This window comes from Eptatretus burgeri, chromosome 16 (assembly GCF_056783735.1).
Source record: "Eptatretus burgeri isolate ZD-2024b chromosome 16, Ebu_testis_v1, whole genome shotgun sequence".
NCBI classification, from domain to species: domain Eukaryota; kingdom Metazoa; phylum Chordata; class Myxini; order Myxiniformes; family Myxinidae; genus Eptatretus; species Eptatretus burgeri.
Genome location: NC_140976.1, coordinates 66,894,791 through 66,912,989, shown reverse-complemented (window position 1 = coordinate 66,912,989; position 18,199 = coordinate 66,894,791). Strand labels below are relative to the sequence as shown.

The window sequence follows — 18,199 nt, the reverse complement described above, 5'->3', positions numbered from 1 at the left end:
CATTCTTTTTTCCCCAATTTCAGTGCCAACTCACCCCTCTCACCCCTCACTCTCAAAGCAACCATCCCACTCTTCTCTCTCTCACCTCTCTCAACCCCCCCTCACCTTTCCCCTCCAAGCCTCCCTCTCACCTCTCTCAAAAACTGCCCCCCTCACCTTTCTCCCACCATTCATCCCCCTCACTCATCCTTCTCAAAGTTGCCCCCTCTCATCCACAAAGCTGCCTCCTTCCACTGCCCTCTCACCTCCATCTCTTCACTCCACCTCCTCAAATCTTCAACTGCCTTCTTCCCCCTCTCTTGTCCCCCCTCTCCCCCAGCACCACAGAGCCTTTTCTCCTCCTCATCCGGCCCCTCCCCTAGCTATTCTGCAATCCCCCACACTCTTTCCACAACCCTCATTTCCTCCCCTCCTCGTCACTTGTCCTACCCCCCTCTCCCCCACCCCCTGCACCCAAAGACTCCTCCCCTCCCTCTTCATTAAAAGTGTGGACCTCAAATATCCGGGGCCTTCGCTCAAACCTTTCAGATCTTTCCATACAGGTTGCCGCTGACAAACCAGACATAAACTGCTAACAGAAACTTTCCTCCCCCAAGATGTGTGTGACTACCAAGTATCTCTCCCTGGTTACTCCCTCCTCTGGTATGACAGACCTGAACCTCATTCTGGTGGAGGAGTTGCTCTCTTCATTCAAGACTCTATTCCCCACACTCCATGCACTGCCCTCACTCCCCCACACACCCAGGAATAACTCTGGCTATGGCTTCCCCTCAACTCCCACCTCATGTTTATATGTGTACTGTACCGTCCACCTAACAGTGATGACTCCATCCACACCTCACTATCCGAAAACAGGAACAAACTTCTATCTTCTCATCTAAATTCTCTCTTCCTCATATGTAGCGACGTCAATTGTCATCATGCCATTTGGCTCGGTGTGGGTACCTCTCTCACCTGTCATGGCACCTCAGCAAAAGCTTTCTGTGACTCATTGGGACTGACTCAATCGGTCAACTTCCCTCCCCGGATCTCAACCAATGGTACTCCATCTCTTCTGGATGTGATTTTGACAAATTTCCCTGACAATATCTGCTGCTGTTCCTCTGCTCCAATCGGTTCTTCTGACCACGTCCTTGTCAAAGTGGACATCTCTCTGGCTATTATCAGAGAACCACCTCACACTGTTGAGTCCGGCATTTCACTCAAGCCGACTGGCAGGGTCTCCAAGCAGCCATCAAACTTATAGACTGGTCTCCTATCGCTACTTTCTCTCACATCAACTCATCCTGGGAATTCTTTCAAAGAAACTTGCTCTCCCTCATGCACAGATTTATCCCCTCTTGTCTTCAGTTGTCCTACACTTCCTCCTACCCTTGGTTCACTGAAGCTTGTGGTGAGGCATTTTGGCCTGAAACAACTTGCCTTTGCCTCATGGAAAGCAAACCCAACTGAGGGCAATCTCAGTTCCTTCCATAAAGCTCAGAACAAGTGTGTATCTACCCTCAGGAGAGCTAGAAAACAACATCTATCTCATCTCAAGTCCGAACTCTCAAACCTCTCTCCCTCCTCAAAACCCTGGTGGCGTCGAATCAAATCTATTTCTGGTGTATGTTCCCCCTTCATCCCTCCCTTACCTCAAATGGCCACACTGCTGATACCGCACGTGAAAAAGCTGAATGCCTAAACTCGGTGTTTGCAGCTAAATCTTGTGTCCAAAACCCATCACTTTCTCCATCCACCTTACCCAGTCGCACCCAACTGGCCCTGGACTCTGTGTCCTTTTCTCCTGACAAGGTGGAGAGCTTGTTGTCAAACCTCGACTCAGATTCTGCAACCGGTCCAGACGGCATCAGCCACGTGTCCTCAAAGCCTGCTCTTCTGCTCTTGCTTACCCTCTCTCTGTTCTATTCACCCTCTCATTTGCTCAAGGTCATCTGCCATCTGCTTGGAAATCAGCAAACATCACTGCCCTGCATAAAAAAGGTGCAAAAACAGATCCCTGCAACTACAGACCAATCAGCCTTCTCCCAATCATCAGCAAGGTTATGGAATCTATCATCGCTTCAAACATTAAATCCTTCCTCTTCTCCAATAGCTTGATTTCCGATCATCAATTTGGTTTCAGACCAGGTCACTCGACCCTGGATATGCTGCTTCTGCTCTCCCAACAATGTATGGAAGTCCTCAATGCCAGACAGGGAATCCGAGCCATATCCCTGGACATATCACGTGCTTTTGACACAGTCTGGCACTATGCCCTGCTCACCAAAACTCTCTACCTATGTTATCCAAGGCCATCTCCATTCATGGCTCGCAGACTTCCTCTCCTGTCGCAGTCAACATGTGGCCCTAAATGGAGTTCTTTCATCCCCTCTTCCTGTCCAGGCTGGAGTTCCTCAAGGTAGCGTTCTGGGCCCTGTTCTTTTTCTGGTTTTCATCAATGATCTCTCCGACTCTGGAAAATCCTCTATATCTCTTTGCTGATGACTCCACCCTCTGCCGTACCATCAGTCATCCCTCAGACCGGCAAGCAGCAGCTTCTTCGCTCACTGCAGATCTGGATAAAATCATAAACTGGTCCAACACGTGGAACATGTCTTTCAATCCGGACAAATCTCACACTCTCACTATGTCTCTTCGAAAGGACCGTTTAGAACCCCCCCCCCCATCCACTTTCTCAACAATCCTCTGGAAGAAGTCTTTTCTTTCAAGCTTCTGGGTCTCACTATCTGCCATGACCTTTCCTGGGAAAGCCACATTTCAAACCTCACCTCCAAAGCCTGTCGCCGACTGGGAATCCTCCGTCGTGCAAAGTCCTTCCTCGGCCCACCTGAGCTCCTGACCACTAATAAAGCTTTTGTCCACAGCCTGATGGGGGTACTGCTCTCCCCTTTAGGCTGGTGCTCCTGCCTCCCACCTTTTTCTGCTTCACCCTGTAGAAACCAAGGCATTTCGGATCATTGGCATCTCCCGCAATGAGGCCGAGTCTTTGGGCCTCTCACTCAATCACCGCAGGTTGGTCGTTGGTCTTTCTGTCTTCTACCGTCTCCTCTCCAGCCTCGCCCCCCCCCCCCCGCTGTGTCTGCGATTTGTCCCCACCACATTTCCGCAGGGTGCTCAAGGTCCGCCAACAACCCCCTTCTGGTAAAACGACCAAAATCACGAATCACTGCTCACCTTCACTCTTTCATTCCTCTTTTTCCCCGCCTTTGGAATAAACTCCCTCACTCTATTCATTCCCATTCTTCCCTCCAGGCCTTCAAAGCAGCTGTTCACCACCACCTCTTATCATCCCCCATCCAAATCCTCGATCTTTTCTACCCCCGATAATGCACCCAAGCCCACCTCCTTCAAATGCCTTGCTTTCCTTCCTGAAAGTCCCTGTAATGTCCATCTTCTATTCCCCATGTTCCCCGTCCCATCCCTCTCCCTTGCACAGATCTCCTAATGTCTCTGTTCCCCACTGTTTTGTCCTTCGCACTCCCTCCCCTTTTGTCTCATGCCCCCCTTGCTGTGCGTTGTGTGTTAGCTCTCACACGAGCCTCGACAAGGTATTTAAAAAAAAAAAAAAAAACATTTTCCTTTCTCAAGTGCCGATGGTTGCTCAAGTCATCGAGCGTGGACTTTTCTTTGATCCCGATATTTATGTTGTGTTTTCCCCTTTGGATACTCACGCAAAAAAAGTTGTGATTTCAAATTTACCACCTTTCGTGAAAGGTGATCAGATTGTATCCCAGTTAAAACGATACGGTACGGTTGTATCCCCATTAACAATGATTCCGCTCCGTAGTCGGAATGATAATTTTAAACACATCATGTCATTTCGTCAGATTGTTTCTCTGATTTTACCGCCATGTGTTTCAGGGTTCCAGGCAATCCTTCCCTTTAAAATCGAAAGACATACTTATATGGGATATGCGAACACAGAAATCCCTGTGTGTTATAGTTGTGGTGAATTCGGCCATGTTAAAAGATCGTGCCCCAAAGACATGCCGAATAAACCTGGTAATGAAGACTCGTCATCCCAACAACTCCCCGTCCCAGATAATGCTCCCATTACAGAAGCAGAAGCTTCCCATGAAGCACCTTCTCCTACTCTGGTTAATAAAAGCACAAAAAGATCTCTTTCCCCTTCTCAAAGCACCGCTGAGCCCGAATCGAAAATCCTCGCTGCTTCAGCGGCTCCTCGCTCCTTCGCACAGGTGGTTGTAGGGACTTGCCCCACAACACAGACCCCATGTGCTTCGATTTCACCAGCTGGTTCCTCGTCTGAATCACCTGGTACTTCTAAAATGTTATGTAATGACGCGAATGTTACCCTCCCCCCTCCACCTCTTTCTCCCCCTCCTTTACTCCCAACTATTACTACCAGTCCCCCCCCCCCAGACTGGACTTACCCCCTCCATACTCTCTGAGTCATCTCAGCCTTGTAGTGCTCCTGTTAAAGATAGCGACATTGCCATCACTATCGTTAATGACACACCCAAGGATGTAACCACTGAGAGTGTTCCCCTTGCATCTTTAGTCCCTCCTCCTGAATTAACCATGGAGATTGAGCAAATGGGCGAAGGCCCTGAGGAAATTGAGGACTATGATTCAGACGGTTGCTCTTCTCTGACGTCGAGCGCTTTTGGCGAGGAGCTCCCCCCAGATAGTAGTCTCGATGATACTTTAATCTCTATTTCCGAAATCTTAGGTTTTTTTTACAAAAAAAACTACTCGAAAAAAGGGAGTAGATCTAAATTATTTTTTTCCCCAACTTGCGTGCCTTTGTCCAGAAAGCACAAATAATTGTTAAGAACCTGGAAGCTACTGCCATTTCCAGCACTTCTTGTAAAAGACTGAAAAAATATATTATTAAAGCAAGGAAACACTTGATTGCATAAAAACTTCTTGATTATGATTATAGCAAGTTTAAATATAAACAGAGGATGTAATCCTTTACGTAAAGTCCAAACGATGCAGCGAAATGGTAGAGATATTCTTCTTTTGCAAGAAACTCGGGCGAATAGTGATGATATCACCATGTTATTAACTGACTTGGAAAAGTTCTCTTCGGCTTGCACAACTACAATAAATTGGAGCAAATGTAAAGCTCTATGCATTGGCCATACCCTGGCTGTTGGTTTGCCTCATCTTCCCAGAAACTTGCAATGGCAGAAGGAAAGCATCTGCTATCTAGGTGTGTACATTGGCACCCCAGCTTTTATGGCTAAGAACTGGTTAAATAGTTAATAAAATTGATAATAGACTAGAGAAGTGGAGAGAAATATTACTTACCTTGTCGTTCAGAGGTCGTGCCCTCGTGATCAATAACTTGTTGGCTTCCTTGTGGCACAAAATGATTCCCCTGAACTTTTTCTCATGGACTTGCAACATGTGGACATCTCTCCATTGCCTTTGTTTTACCAAGACCTGTTGCAAGCCTGGCAGCCTCTTGTAGTGCACAGAGATATGGCTCACTACAACATCAACAACTTTCTCGACGAGCCTATCTTCTACAATGCACTTTTTCCGAACATTCCTCGATCACGTGCTTACATACAATGCTTCATAAACTCCGGTATATGTCTCATACGAGATCTGCAGAACGAGAACAAAACATGGCACTCAGTCGGACAGATTGCGACTACGGTTGGTATGCGCTCTTTGAGAACTGTTTCCCAGCTCGTCCAGGAGGTTCTGCGTACCTCCAGAGGTTTGGGACTCCATTTTGATTCCACCAACGCTGTCCCTGCAACCCATGCCCCCTTCTTTCCGCAGTTGCGTATAACATCACTGGCATTAACAGAAACTGTGATCCTGTCTTCCTCTCCACTTCCTAGTGTTGCTAAAAAGTGCCTGTACTACCTTTGTGTCACCATACGGCATCCTAATGTGTGCAAAGATAGTTTTGGATCCCGATGGAAGGGGATGTTGCCTCCGGGGTCCCCCCTGTGCCCACAATGGGCTGCCATGTATGTCCCACCGATTGTAAAACGGACTGGTGATATCTCTTGGACAATTGTACATATGATTTTACCTACGAATGTTTTATTACGTCATTTTAATGTTTAAATTCTGTTTCGTGCCCCTTTATTAGTATGGCCTCTGAAGATTTATATCATGCCTATGTTGACTGTGCAAGACTGACCCCACTTTTTATCACAATTGTGCTGTCACATGAAAATTGTATTTTCTTTACGTACTTTTAGTTTTGGATTACCGTTAAATTCCAAAAGCCATGTTGAATCTGCTCTCGTTAATTTTATAATAGCTGAAGGGAAATTAGCAATCCATAAAACAAGGAAAGCTAAACTTCTTGCAAACCTCCTCTCCACCACCTCCCTCTCCTCTCTCCCTCCTCCCTCCCTTATCTCACTCCTCCCCCTTCTCCCTCCCACTACTCTCTCCCTCCCCTCTCTCTTCCTCCCATCCCCTTTCCCTCCCCTCCTTTACTCCAAGGCTGTGGCCCCTTGTTCTGGCACTGCCCGTTCTGCTGAAGAAAAATTCTGCACTTACTGTATTTTATTTATACCATTCATTCATTATTTTGTAAACTAAGAGAGAGAGAGAGGAGGGGATGGGGATGTGGGGAGGGGGAGAAGGAGATGGAGAGGGAGAGGGAGAGTTTGTTTTTGTTTTTGTGCATGTGATAGAATTGTTCAGAACAGTGTGTGTGTGTGTGTGTGTGTGTGTGTGTGTGTGTGTGTGTGTGTGTGTGTGTGTGTGTGTGTGTGTGTGTGTGTGTGTGTGTGTGTGTGTGTGTGTGTGTGTGTGTGTGTGTGTGTGTGTGTGTGTGTGTGTGTGTGTTAAAATAGCATCCTGATGATGGCGCTATGCCTTCCACAATGTTCTCCCTAATCTCCCTCCCACCCGTGCCTGAAATAAATTTAATAAACCAGTAGAGTGAATTCCTGACCACTTGCAAAGCTTTTGTCCGTAGCCTGATGGAGTACTGCTCTCCCCTCTGGGCTGGTGCTCCTGCCTCCCACCTTTCTCGGCTTCACGCTGTCGAAACCAGGGCATTTAAGATCATCGGCATCTCCCGCAATGAAGCTGAGTCTTTGGGCCTCTCACTCAATCACCGCAGTTTGGTCGGTGGTCTTTCTGTCTTCTACCGACTCCTCTCCAGCCTTGCCCCCCCTGCTCTCTCTGCGATTTGTCCCCACCACATTTCCACAGGGCGCTCAAGGTCCGCCAACAACCCCCTTCTGGTAAAACTACCAAAATCACGAATCATTGCTCATCTTCACTCTTTCATTCCTCTTTTTTCCCGCCTTTGGAATAAACTTCCTCACTCTATTCTTTCCCATTCTTCCCTCCAGGCTTTCAAAACAGCTGTTCACCACCACCTCTTATCTTCCCCCATCCAAATCCTCGATCTTTTCTACCCCCGATAATCCACCCAAGCCCACTTCCTTCATTTCTCCTACTTTCCTTCCTGAAAGTCCCTGAAATGTCCATCTTCTCTTCGCCATGTTCCCCGTCCCATCCCCATCCCTCTCCCTTCCACAGTTCACCTAATGTGTCTGTTCCCCACTGTTTTGTCCCTTCCACTCCCGCCCCTCTTGTCTCATGCCTCCTTGCTGTGAGTTGTGTGTTCGCTCTCATACGAGCCTCGACCAAGGTATACAAAAAAAAAAAAAAAAATTCATATGGTGTGAATAGAGCACAGAGATGAGAGACCAATTGTTCTCTTCCCGTGTCAAACCTCCTTGTACTGTATGTATGTACACACACAGGACGTGGATAGTGATGACAAGTAGCAACAGAAGTCACTGGACCAGGGTTGCAGCACACGGCAACACATTTGGCGTCGCTGTCTGACCTCAAGTTTCTGGAGCACATGAAGTGGCATTTTGATCATTCCTGCAGCCAGGTAGGACATATGGCAGTTATTTGGTGCACTTTGTTATGCAGGCCACTTACCGAAAATCATTGCTCTGTTTGGGTTCCACCTTGGGTGTTGTTTACCTCGAGGGGCAGAGTAGCACATTGTCACGCTTTTTGCTGTATGTTGCTTGAATAATGTAATGTTTTTCTACATTCTTTGAGCAGTATTATCTCCAAGTCTTGTGGAGGTGTCACTCGTGGATTGTGCTTTTGATGACATGTTCAGAATTGTGCTTTTTTTAATGTATCAGAATATGACATGTTCACATGTTCCAACTTGCTCTTCAAACATATTCTCACCGGGGTACACCTGTAAGGAGTGTCGAGGACACGAACGCCTGGTCGAGTTCAGACAATTCCATTTGAGCGTCAAATCTTTTTGGCGCTTTTGAAAAACAATTGCTAAATTGATATTATATTTCGATCTTGAAATTGTGTGAAAGTACAGCTGAAGAATTATGATCTCATTCGGCTCGGCTCTTGTTGAGTCACGTGCAAGTGGTTTGGAACCGTTCGAATCAGACAGGTATTCATGTGCTGGTAAATGAAATATTTTGTTGTACAGGACCCTTGGTGGTATGCAAGGAAAGCCGTTGCTCTTCAGGGGTGCATGGGGTGGGGAAGGAATGTTGGTGGTGGTGATTCTTCTTTGAGGATTCATCGACTTTCATTGGCATCCAATCGTCGGTGATTTGGAGCATTTGGGCGAAATTTGACTGAAATGTAAATTCTATATGTTATATTACTTCTGCAATTACTACTACACTGCTAAAAAATAATTCTCTTGGGCAATAATAATTTCTTCAAAGAAGAAAAGGTGTCTTGTTTCCAGAAAACCATTGGTAGTGTATTACTGCAACCACCACCTCTCTCTCTCTCTCTCTCTCTGTCTCTCTCTCTGTCTCTGTTTCTGTCTCTCTTTCTCTCTCTCCCCCTCTTTTTATTTTTTTTCTTTGCCCTTCTTTCTTTATCCTTTTTTTTCTCTTTACTCCTGCCCTCCCTCCCACTCCTCTCTTTCTCTCACTCCCCACTCCTCTCTTTCTCTCACTCCCCACTCCTCTCTTTCTCTCACTCCCCACTCCTCTCTTCTTCTCTCATCCTCTTACCCCATCTCTCTCTCTCTCTTTCTCTCACCCCCACTTCTGTCATTCTCTCAACCACCCCACCACCTCTCTCTTTCTCTCACCCCCCCCCCTTATGTATTTCTCTCTCCACCCCACTCCCTTCCCTTTATATATCTCTCTCTCTCTCTCTCTCTCTCTCTCTCTCTCTCTCTCTCTCTCTCTCTCTCTCTCTCTCTCTCTCTCTCTCTCTCTCTCTCTCTCTCTCTCTCTCTCTCTCTCTCTCTCTCTCTCTCTCTCTCTCTCTCTCTCTCTCTCTCTCTCTCTCTCTCTCACCCTTCCCTCTATTCATATGTGTTTCGTTCTACCAAAGCAACCCAACAGCAAGAATTACATTGGGTGGTTTGCCTTTGCCTTCCCAGTGTCAATTGGGACAGTTATTTGTTCAGGATGCTAGCAATAACTCACCTACCCTTTGGAACTTACATTGTGGGACATTTAACATTCATCAATTAATGATAGCAGGCAGGACACCCACCTTGATATCAATCCGAGGAAGGGTGCACTTTCTGAAAAAATGGCCTGCCTGTCAAGCAATATTCCGACAGTTTATATTAGGAGCAAGAATCAAACCCAGATGAGACAGCTCAAATGGAAATCCACGACCTCTACACTCTGTGATTGGAATGTTAATTCAATTTACAACTCTCTACGTACACAGTTTGTGATAATTTAAATATTCCCACTTCTTCCTGAATAGGCACAATTATTCCCACATCCTTGTGGGGTTGGCCAGGGGAATATTTTGACCCAAGCCTGACGCTCGACCAAGTAGCTGGGGCATGAATTTGAAATATGGCAACGGTGCCGGCAATCGATCACCTTCTCTTCATGGACACCGTGGGATCTTTAACATCCACCTACTAATACCGGCAGATGGGACGGCCGTTTAACATCCATCTGAGGAACGGCACACACATTGATGAATCACCCTGCCTGTGAAACACTGGAATGACAGTTTATAGCTGGGACAGGATTGGAACCTAGGCGAGATAGCTGAGAGGTGAATGTGCGTACCTCTCGGCCATCCTACTCACCTCGGCCATCCTGCCATCCATCGTCACACTGATGATTGTAAAACCTATTGTTATTGCTTTATTCATTTCATTGTCTGGCTGTTTGTTTAGTGGGACAATACAAGTTCTATAATTGAAAGACGAACCACATGACCAAACTGAATTGTCATATTGGCACCTCTAAAATGTCTATCTTTGAATCATTAGGATGTACTTGGTCAACAATACCCTTCAGATTTCCATCCAAGATAATCTCACCCAACAGAGGAATCGAGAGATTCATTCCACAAATATCCCTCAGGCCTGCCCAGTACAAACCAAACAGGGAGCCATTGGACTTTCAATGACATCGTCTGTCTGAATGTGATTTTCTGTTGATGCATATTGTGTTGCTCCTGCTTTATGTACCACTGCACCCCATTGTGCAGCATAATGATCAAATCTTCTTGTGATCTACACCATAGATTTCCCCATAAATCAGGCCCAGCTGCAACACTTCCTCTGAAAAGCTTAACAGTCGCCCTTTCCGATTTTCTTTCTTGTCAACAACTGAGGCTCTCAACAGGTGCCATACATATTTCTACCTGTCTGAGACTGTTCTGTTTCACATCAATTCACATCGTCAGTGTATGTGGAAATTCAGTTTGAAACTAATAGGACTCTAACTTTTGGTTTGGTGATATTATTCTGTCAATAATGAGAAAATGTATATATCAGTAATTTCATAGAGCCTTGCTCGTTAGCTTCTCCTGGTTTTCTTCCCTGGAGCACCACTCATTGAAATAATACATTATGCATTCTTCTTGGATCATAGAAGCTGCTTGGAAAATGTACCCCAGATGGCTCAAAACTAAATTTACATGGTTATTATACTACAATGTTGTTGTGTTTTGAACAGCAAACTTTTTTTCTAAAATACTCAAGTGTCAAATTTTATCTTTGGCCTGGCAAGATGGTCTATACTCCAGAGGTACACGCACTTTCCTCTGGACTCTTTCACCTGGGCTCAAATGTCGCCCAGCTATAAACTGTCATCCTGGTATTTCACAGGCAGAGTGATTCATCAATGTGTGTGCACTTGTAATGCACAGTGGGGTTGGAAGGCCAGGGTAAATGTCACAATGGGCTATGTCACACCCTCCCACAGGACAAGCATGTGCACACACGGCGTAATGCAGCTACTGCTTTGGGCAACTTGGCCAGTGTGGCTGAGGCCATGATTGGGGATGAAATGAGCACAGCACTTCAGGACAGTTGTGCACTTCATTGCCTTCTACTGTCTGTTTGCATGTGGGGATGGGCGCATCTCTGTACGGGAGGCCACACTAATTTCCCTCTGTACCGTGAGTGAGCATTTGCCGGCACTGTTCCAGGTACCACCAGAAACGTCCTCCCACAATGACAGTTAAAATTCTCAGTGCAACATTCTCTTTTCATCAAGGTTCATGAGCTACCCCAAGCCTTACCCACCCAAATTAATATCCAGATTGAGCAATAAAAAGGAAGTCACTGCCCATCTGTGTCCATAGAATGATGAATGGTAGCTTTTCATGATCGTTCTTTTTAGGTCATCTCTACCGAGATGACCTAATAAAGCCGGACCAAATGTCCGTCCGTCCGTCCGTCAACAATTTTTCTTTCCGATCTTGATGAAACTTAGTATGTGGGTGGAGGTCGATGAGTGTTGCACAACGATATAACTTTTGTCCGGGTTCAAGGTCAGGGTAAAGGTCACGAGGTCACGTAAGTTATAAAAATCGCCATTTTCAAAACCTATCTCGTCTGCCATTCTACAAGATATTCGGAAACTGTTTATTGATTATGATAGTAAAAAATATTATATTGTATCTAACCGGACAGATTTTTGAATATCCTTCCCGTTTGGCCGCCACGTAACCTGGAAGATGGTCAAAAACACCTCCCGGTACAAAGAAAACTTTTTATTTCCGATCTTGATGAAATTTGGTATGTGGGTAGAGGTCGATGAGTGATACCCAACGACATTTTTTCCCAGATTCGAGGTCAGGGTCAAGGTCACGAGGTCACGAAAGTTCTGAAAGTCGCCATTTTCAAAACCTATCTCATCTGTCATTTTAGGAGATATCTCGCAACAGTTCATCAATTATGATAGTAAAAAACATTATAGAGATGACCGTCACCCCCACACGGGGGTAATTTGTTTTGTAAATAATATCGAAGCTCCTGGAGGAGCTAGAATGCAGAACGGATCAGGAGGTAACAGAATAAAAGGAACAGTCGAAAGAGAAAAGGGGAGGGGGACACCAACAACAGGGTTGAGGAACAAAAATGAAGAAGACTTGGAGAAATAAGGGATGTTGAAATTATTGGGCCTCGGGGAGGACACAGGGGGTGAACAACATTGATGCAGCTGCAAACTCCCAGGAAGGAAAAACTGGAAACTTGTAAAGATGTGGACTTGGGTATCTGGGGGTTAATGCGGGTAGAAAAGATCTGGGTTGTGAATTAGATATGACGTGAGATGGTGGTGAACAGTTGTCTTGGAGCCTTGGAGGGAAGGAGGACATTGAAGAGACTTTGTTCCACAGGTGGGAAGGAAATTGAAGGAAATTTGTTCCACAGGTGGGAAAAGAGGAACAAATGAGTGGAGGTGGGCACTGATTCTGGATTTTGGGAGTTTCACCAGAAGGGTATTACAAGTAGACCACATGTGCCCCACAGAAACCTAGTGGTGGAGGGTCTGGGGGGAAGGAGGGCAGAAGGTGCAAGACCAGAAAATAGGTGGTAGAACACAGAGAGACCACTGACCTGTCTGCAATGCAAAGTGATAGACCCAGAGATGTGGCTTCATTTTGGAAGATTCCAATGATTTTTGAAGACCTTGCTTTCCATGGCGTCAAGCAGAGCAAGGTGTGAGGCAGGTGTGCTAGCCTCTTTGGGGAGAGCAGTACTCCATAAAGCTGCAGATGAAAGTTTGTGGAAAAGAGTAAATATATGTACTGTATATAATCTGTAAAATAAGCTGTAGAAGAGCTAGAACACTGAACAGACCAGGACGCAACAGAACAAAAGGAACACGAGAGAGGAGGGGAAGAAACACCAACAGCAGAGTTGAAGGACAAAATAGAGGGAGACTTGGACAAATAAGTGATGAGGGGAAGAAAGAGGGGTAGAGGAGAACACATCAGGTAGATAAGATGGATACCAAAGCAAACTCTCAGGAAAAACTGAAAAATTGGAAGGTGGACTCTCTGGTTGGGGAATGGGTTAATGGGGGTAGAAAATATCATGGTTTTGGACGGGGGATTATCTGAGATAGTAGTGAACAGCTGTTTTTAAAGACCAGGAGAATACGATTGAAGAGAATGTGGAAATCGATTCCACAGGTGGGGAAAAAGAGGAACGAATGAGCGGTGATTCTGGATTTTTGAAATAGGGGTTCCATGCATTGCAGCTCTTAAGATATTGCGTTTTTGACTGAATTTGAAAAAAAATGGCTCGTTATTTTGGTCGCCGACCCCTGATCTAAACGAACAAAGGTATGTTTGATGAGCTAACAAAGGTACTTTCTGTGTATCCGAGTTTGAGAGCATATCGTATCCCTCTATCGTCAAAAATGCAGGCAACATTCTAAAATCCTACCTTTTTGGTGCAACTTATGTTCTCATTAAAAATCTGGATCATATTTCCCTACTAGTAGTTTAAATTAATACATTTTATTTTGTAATGAGTCTGCATTAGTACAGGATACATTTACTGCAGAAAATGCTATATTTACTTGTATTTTGATTGTTTGTAATAAATATGTTCTGCATACTTCCTCTTCCACTGCTACCTATCTTGTCATTGTGGACTAGAATCACTCCCAGATGCTTGGTTGTGGGGCCACTCCCCAAGGCTTGTGTGCTGGAATCACTCATGGACACTAAAGAGCTAGAACTACCCTCTGATGCTTGTGGATTAGAACCAACCGCTTCCTCACTTACTACCGAGTTCCCCTTTGTCCTCACTGGTGCTTCAGATTTATCGATGTGTTCAGTCTTTCATCTCCTCTTACCCTCTTTCCAACAACCAGGTATCCTCACTCGGATTATTCCCTGATGTATCATCAGGTTTTCTTCTTTTTCACTCTTCCTGAGCTTTCTCCTCTCATTCCATTGACTATGTATTCGGTCTGGGGCCACATATGTGTCAGCCCACTTCTCAGATCCTTTAAGGTTCTTCGCATCGGTTAAAATGTCTCTCTTCTCTCTGCTGTCTGTAAGCTCAACCAGCAATACACATGGCTTTACCTGTCTGTTCTGGTTTAGATCGCCTCACCTCACTATCTTGTCGACTGACACGTCCAACGTCTGTTAATCCATTTCCACCATTTATGATGTCTAACATGAAGTGACGATCCTCTTCTCCATTATAAAGTGACGAAGCTTTGGATTCTGCAACATTATATAGTACTACATTATGCTTCCCTCTCTCAGTCACCAATTTCCTCCATTGTCAGTATGCTGACTTCCGGCTGTGTTGTGTCTTGCGTTCAGGCCCGAAACTGACTGCACCTGTTCTCCAATGGAAATCTTTGAAGCAGGTTGACTAGTAGGAGTACAACAATCTCCTGTCTGTGTCACCACTTCTACATAACCTTCCCTAATTCTCTTCTCTCATGGACCACTTTTGTCAACTTCCTGAAGCATCTTGCCAACCTGCTCTGTCATGCCTTTTTATACTGTGTTGCCTCAGTATAAGTATAAATACTCATGCCTCAAGAGATACTTTGTCATTTACATACTTCAAGTTCATGGCTACCATTAGTGGTTACACAGCAGGTACAATGTAAACTGAAACTTTTTCACTTCATGCTTGGTGCATATGCATTATCAGCTGAAATGTACAAGTGTAACTTCTGCCCATTGGATAAATAATACAGTACATGTGGACATAGTTTGTTGGAGAACACTGCGATTGTGCCAATGAATGTACGCACACGTATAGCCAGACATTATTGACTCTTTATTGACCAATTTGCATCAGAACCTGTTTGAACGGATGTACAATAAAACCCGGACTCCTGAGGAGTGCAATCACAGTTCATACAGTATCTACCGACGTTTTGGTTCATTTTGATCCAAAAGGCAATCCGTGTATTGATGCATAGCGAGCACCCCGTAATGTGGGCTGTTGAAAAAGTAGGCACCATCAAGGGTTTCACAAAGACGAAAGCCTAACAAATGGTAAACTACTAAAATGTTTGAGTTTGCATTACAAAGAAAAAACCACTAAAATATTAAACTACTGTATAGCGTTCCGTCCCGAGTACTTTAATACCTCATTCGTGCCGCCGCAGCAATGGTTCACCTTTGCTCAGACACCCCACTTCCATCCCGAAACCCACGCCTTCAAAGTGGATGTATAGACACGTTTAGACACTCACAACTCAGCTGTGCAACGTGATCGTCCGTCTACCTGCGTTCTAAAGCACCGTACCTCATCGCAGCTCGATTCATGACGTTGTACTTATTTATTCTTCCTTATCATACTTTGCTTTATATGCATTTTGTATTTACAGCTCATGTCTAGTCTAACATTTTAAAGTTCTTCATAATCCTATACACTATACAGTACAGTAATGCTAAAATGTGATGAAGCTGGCTGCATGTGTCTGAAGCCTTCCAGTCAAAACTCATTGGCTGGACAGCTGACATGACTCCACCCACAATTGTAACCAGGAAAATAATCTGCTATTTTGGTTCTGGAGGGCAGAGCACGTATAGGCCGCAGGCCTCGAGCTTCAGACCTCTGGTGTCAGCCTATTGGTAAATGCAACTGGAATCGATCTGAGCTATATTATGTAACCACAATGTATTATCCATGTACATTTTTGTATGTAACCCCAGTTTGTTTGTTTTTTTTTCCCAGGAGTGGTCTGTTGTCTATATACCACCCAAAGAAAGAGAGGGTTTATGTACATTGGAAGGCTGGATAATGCATTGTTTATCATGAAAGAAAGGTATGTTTCGATTGCAACCCATGCAGAGGAAATAAAATAGTCATGGAGATAATGCATGTTGATACAACAAGGTATAATAATAATAATAATAATAATAATAATAATATTGGGTGGGGGAAGGATGAGAACTTGGGGTTTGATGTGGGGGTTGAGGAGTTGAAGGGGTGGGGGAGGGGGAGGAGTTGAGTTGAAAAAAGGGGAGGGTAGGACAGTTGGGGTAGGGCAAAGAGGGGACAGAAATGGGAGAGGGAGGTTGAGGCTTTTGGGAGGGGTTGAGGAATTGGTCACGTTTTACATTACATGGAATTTCTGTGGGTCCCTGCTTTTTACAAGTAACACTGCAACAGATAGACGAGTACGACATTAATTATACAGCGAATTATAGAATGCCAGCATAAGACTCCACAAAAACATCAATATACTGCTCAACACAATCGTTCATAAAGAATTTACAACCATCTTGTGTATTCATCAATTTCGCAATCAGTTCCGTTGTTTATTAATAATTTTTTTGAGGGGTTCATGTTTTATCTATCACTAACTCATTGGGAACCAGGAGAGTGCGCCAATCAAACTACACTGATGTTTTCATGAATCGGAACGAAAACTTATTCAAATTTTCAACTATTTAAAGTGTAATATTTTTCTATTCATCTAGCGTTTTGAATGCCTCAAAGCGAATGAGTAATCAGTCGTGTGGGAGCGGCACTGCACTGCATAGTTGTGCGTTTGGCCAATGGTTATTCACACTTTGTACCATTATTTACTTACACACCATTGCAGGCAAGTGAAGATCAAAGGGACAAAAATTGTCTTATCTTGTGGCTTATATTAACAAAAAATAAAGTTTTGTTTTTGCCAAGCACAAAAGGATGACGTTTGGCTGCTCAAAGTGTTGGGGGTTGCACCCGGTGGTATGTCACTGCATCGCGGTGCGAACGAGGCATTGGGAACCGGCTGGTACAAGTGGAACATGTTAAATGTCCCTCAACTATGATTGCCCAAAGTCGAGGCATATTTAACAAGTCTTGCGTGTATCAATTACCAAGCTGGTTTAAAAGCAAGATATTGCAGCCAGCTTAATCACGACGATGGAGACTCGATGGAAAAAAAAAAATGTCAAAAGCCAGTTAATACAAAAGCCAGCCAGTTAAGTCATACAAATCTGAGAAAACAATATCCGCACGCATTTATTTACTTTAGCACAACAATTTGTGCTAAAGTAATTATTGTATACCATTGCTGTTGAGCGTTATGATGTAAAATTTCAAATCAACCCAACTCAAATTTCAATCCAACTTATCAGTGAAAGCCTAAACGAGAACGGATAAGTTACACAGAACCAGTTGCCTTGAAAGTACGACCCTCACAATTATGCTTCTCGACCAAAATGATTAACTGTGAGTAAATAAACTTTTCATTTGGGAATAGTCATGAATACAGGCCCATTTGTGGACCTTCTGATTTTTCAAGTGAAAGTATAGTTTGGGTATGTTAGGGTGGGTTCAGCCCATATAAGCATAATTTACAGGTTTACCAACCACCCCTGTAGGGATGCTGGACATGTGCACAAGTTTTCTTACAAAGGATTCTGAGTGAGGCTTCCCATATCACAGAGATCCCACTCAAAACGACTACAGAACAAGAAGGTACAATAAAACTTAAATGAATTTGTAAATTTGCTCCAATGTAAAAAATATACATCAGGGTGAACAAAACTCGATTTGCGATTCCCTTTCTTTCTGAAATACAACAGGATGGCTTTGATGAAGTCTTTGACAGTCCATCAGATATAAATATTAAAGTTGATTGAATGTTTCCAAGTGTTTGTTTCAATCGTATACTTCCACTATTTAGCTTGGCAAATGACCAAGCATCATTTATCAGTTCCATTCCTCAATCCACAAATCCACACCAGATGCGTGCAGCAGTTCTGCATCGATGCTCAAACCAGGATTGTGGTCGCACCCTTGTTTTACCCACCCCTCCCTCTGCACACACCATTTTAAGTAAAACATCTTGCTTGCATGAGTGAATCGCAATATATGCTAATGAGTAAAATCAACATCGTTGAAAGTCCGTCAGCATTCCTATTTTGTTGCCTTTCGGATGTCGAACAAACGTGCATTCAACAGCTCGGGTGAGCTAGCAACAGCTCTTCTTGCTGGCATTCTCATAAATGCTTTGGCTGTTTGCAGAAACAT

General features: G+C 44.4%; 1 protein-coding gene and 1 long non-coding RNA gene across 3 annotated transcripts in view; one reads left to right on the top strand and one right to left on the bottom strand.

Annotated features, from left to right (window-relative positions):
• Window positions 1–15,995, top strand: part of LOC147011253 (uncharacterized) — a 27,850-nt gene extending 11,855 nt beyond the window's left edge. The window contains exons 5-7 of the long non-coding RNA XR_015052586.1: window positions 1–7,037; window positions 7,725–7,861; window positions 15,905–15,995. The exon at window positions 1–7,037 is cut by the window's left edge and continues 768 nt beyond it. This is a non-coding gene — a long non-coding RNA (uncharacterized LOC147011253). The remainder of the gene's footprint in view (window positions 7,038–7,724; window positions 7,862–15,904) is intronic.
• Window positions 14,986–18,199, bottom strand: part of RAB36 (RAB36, member RAS oncogene family) — a 42,769-nt gene continuing 39,555 nt past the window's right edge. For both annotated transcript variants that reach the window (XM_085860547.1, XM_085860548.1), the window contains exon 11: window positions 14,986–18,199. In XM_085860547.1, coding sequence (XP_085716673.1) covers window positions 18,141–18,199 — 59 coding nt within the window. In that variant the 3' untranslated portion in view covers window positions 14,986–18,140.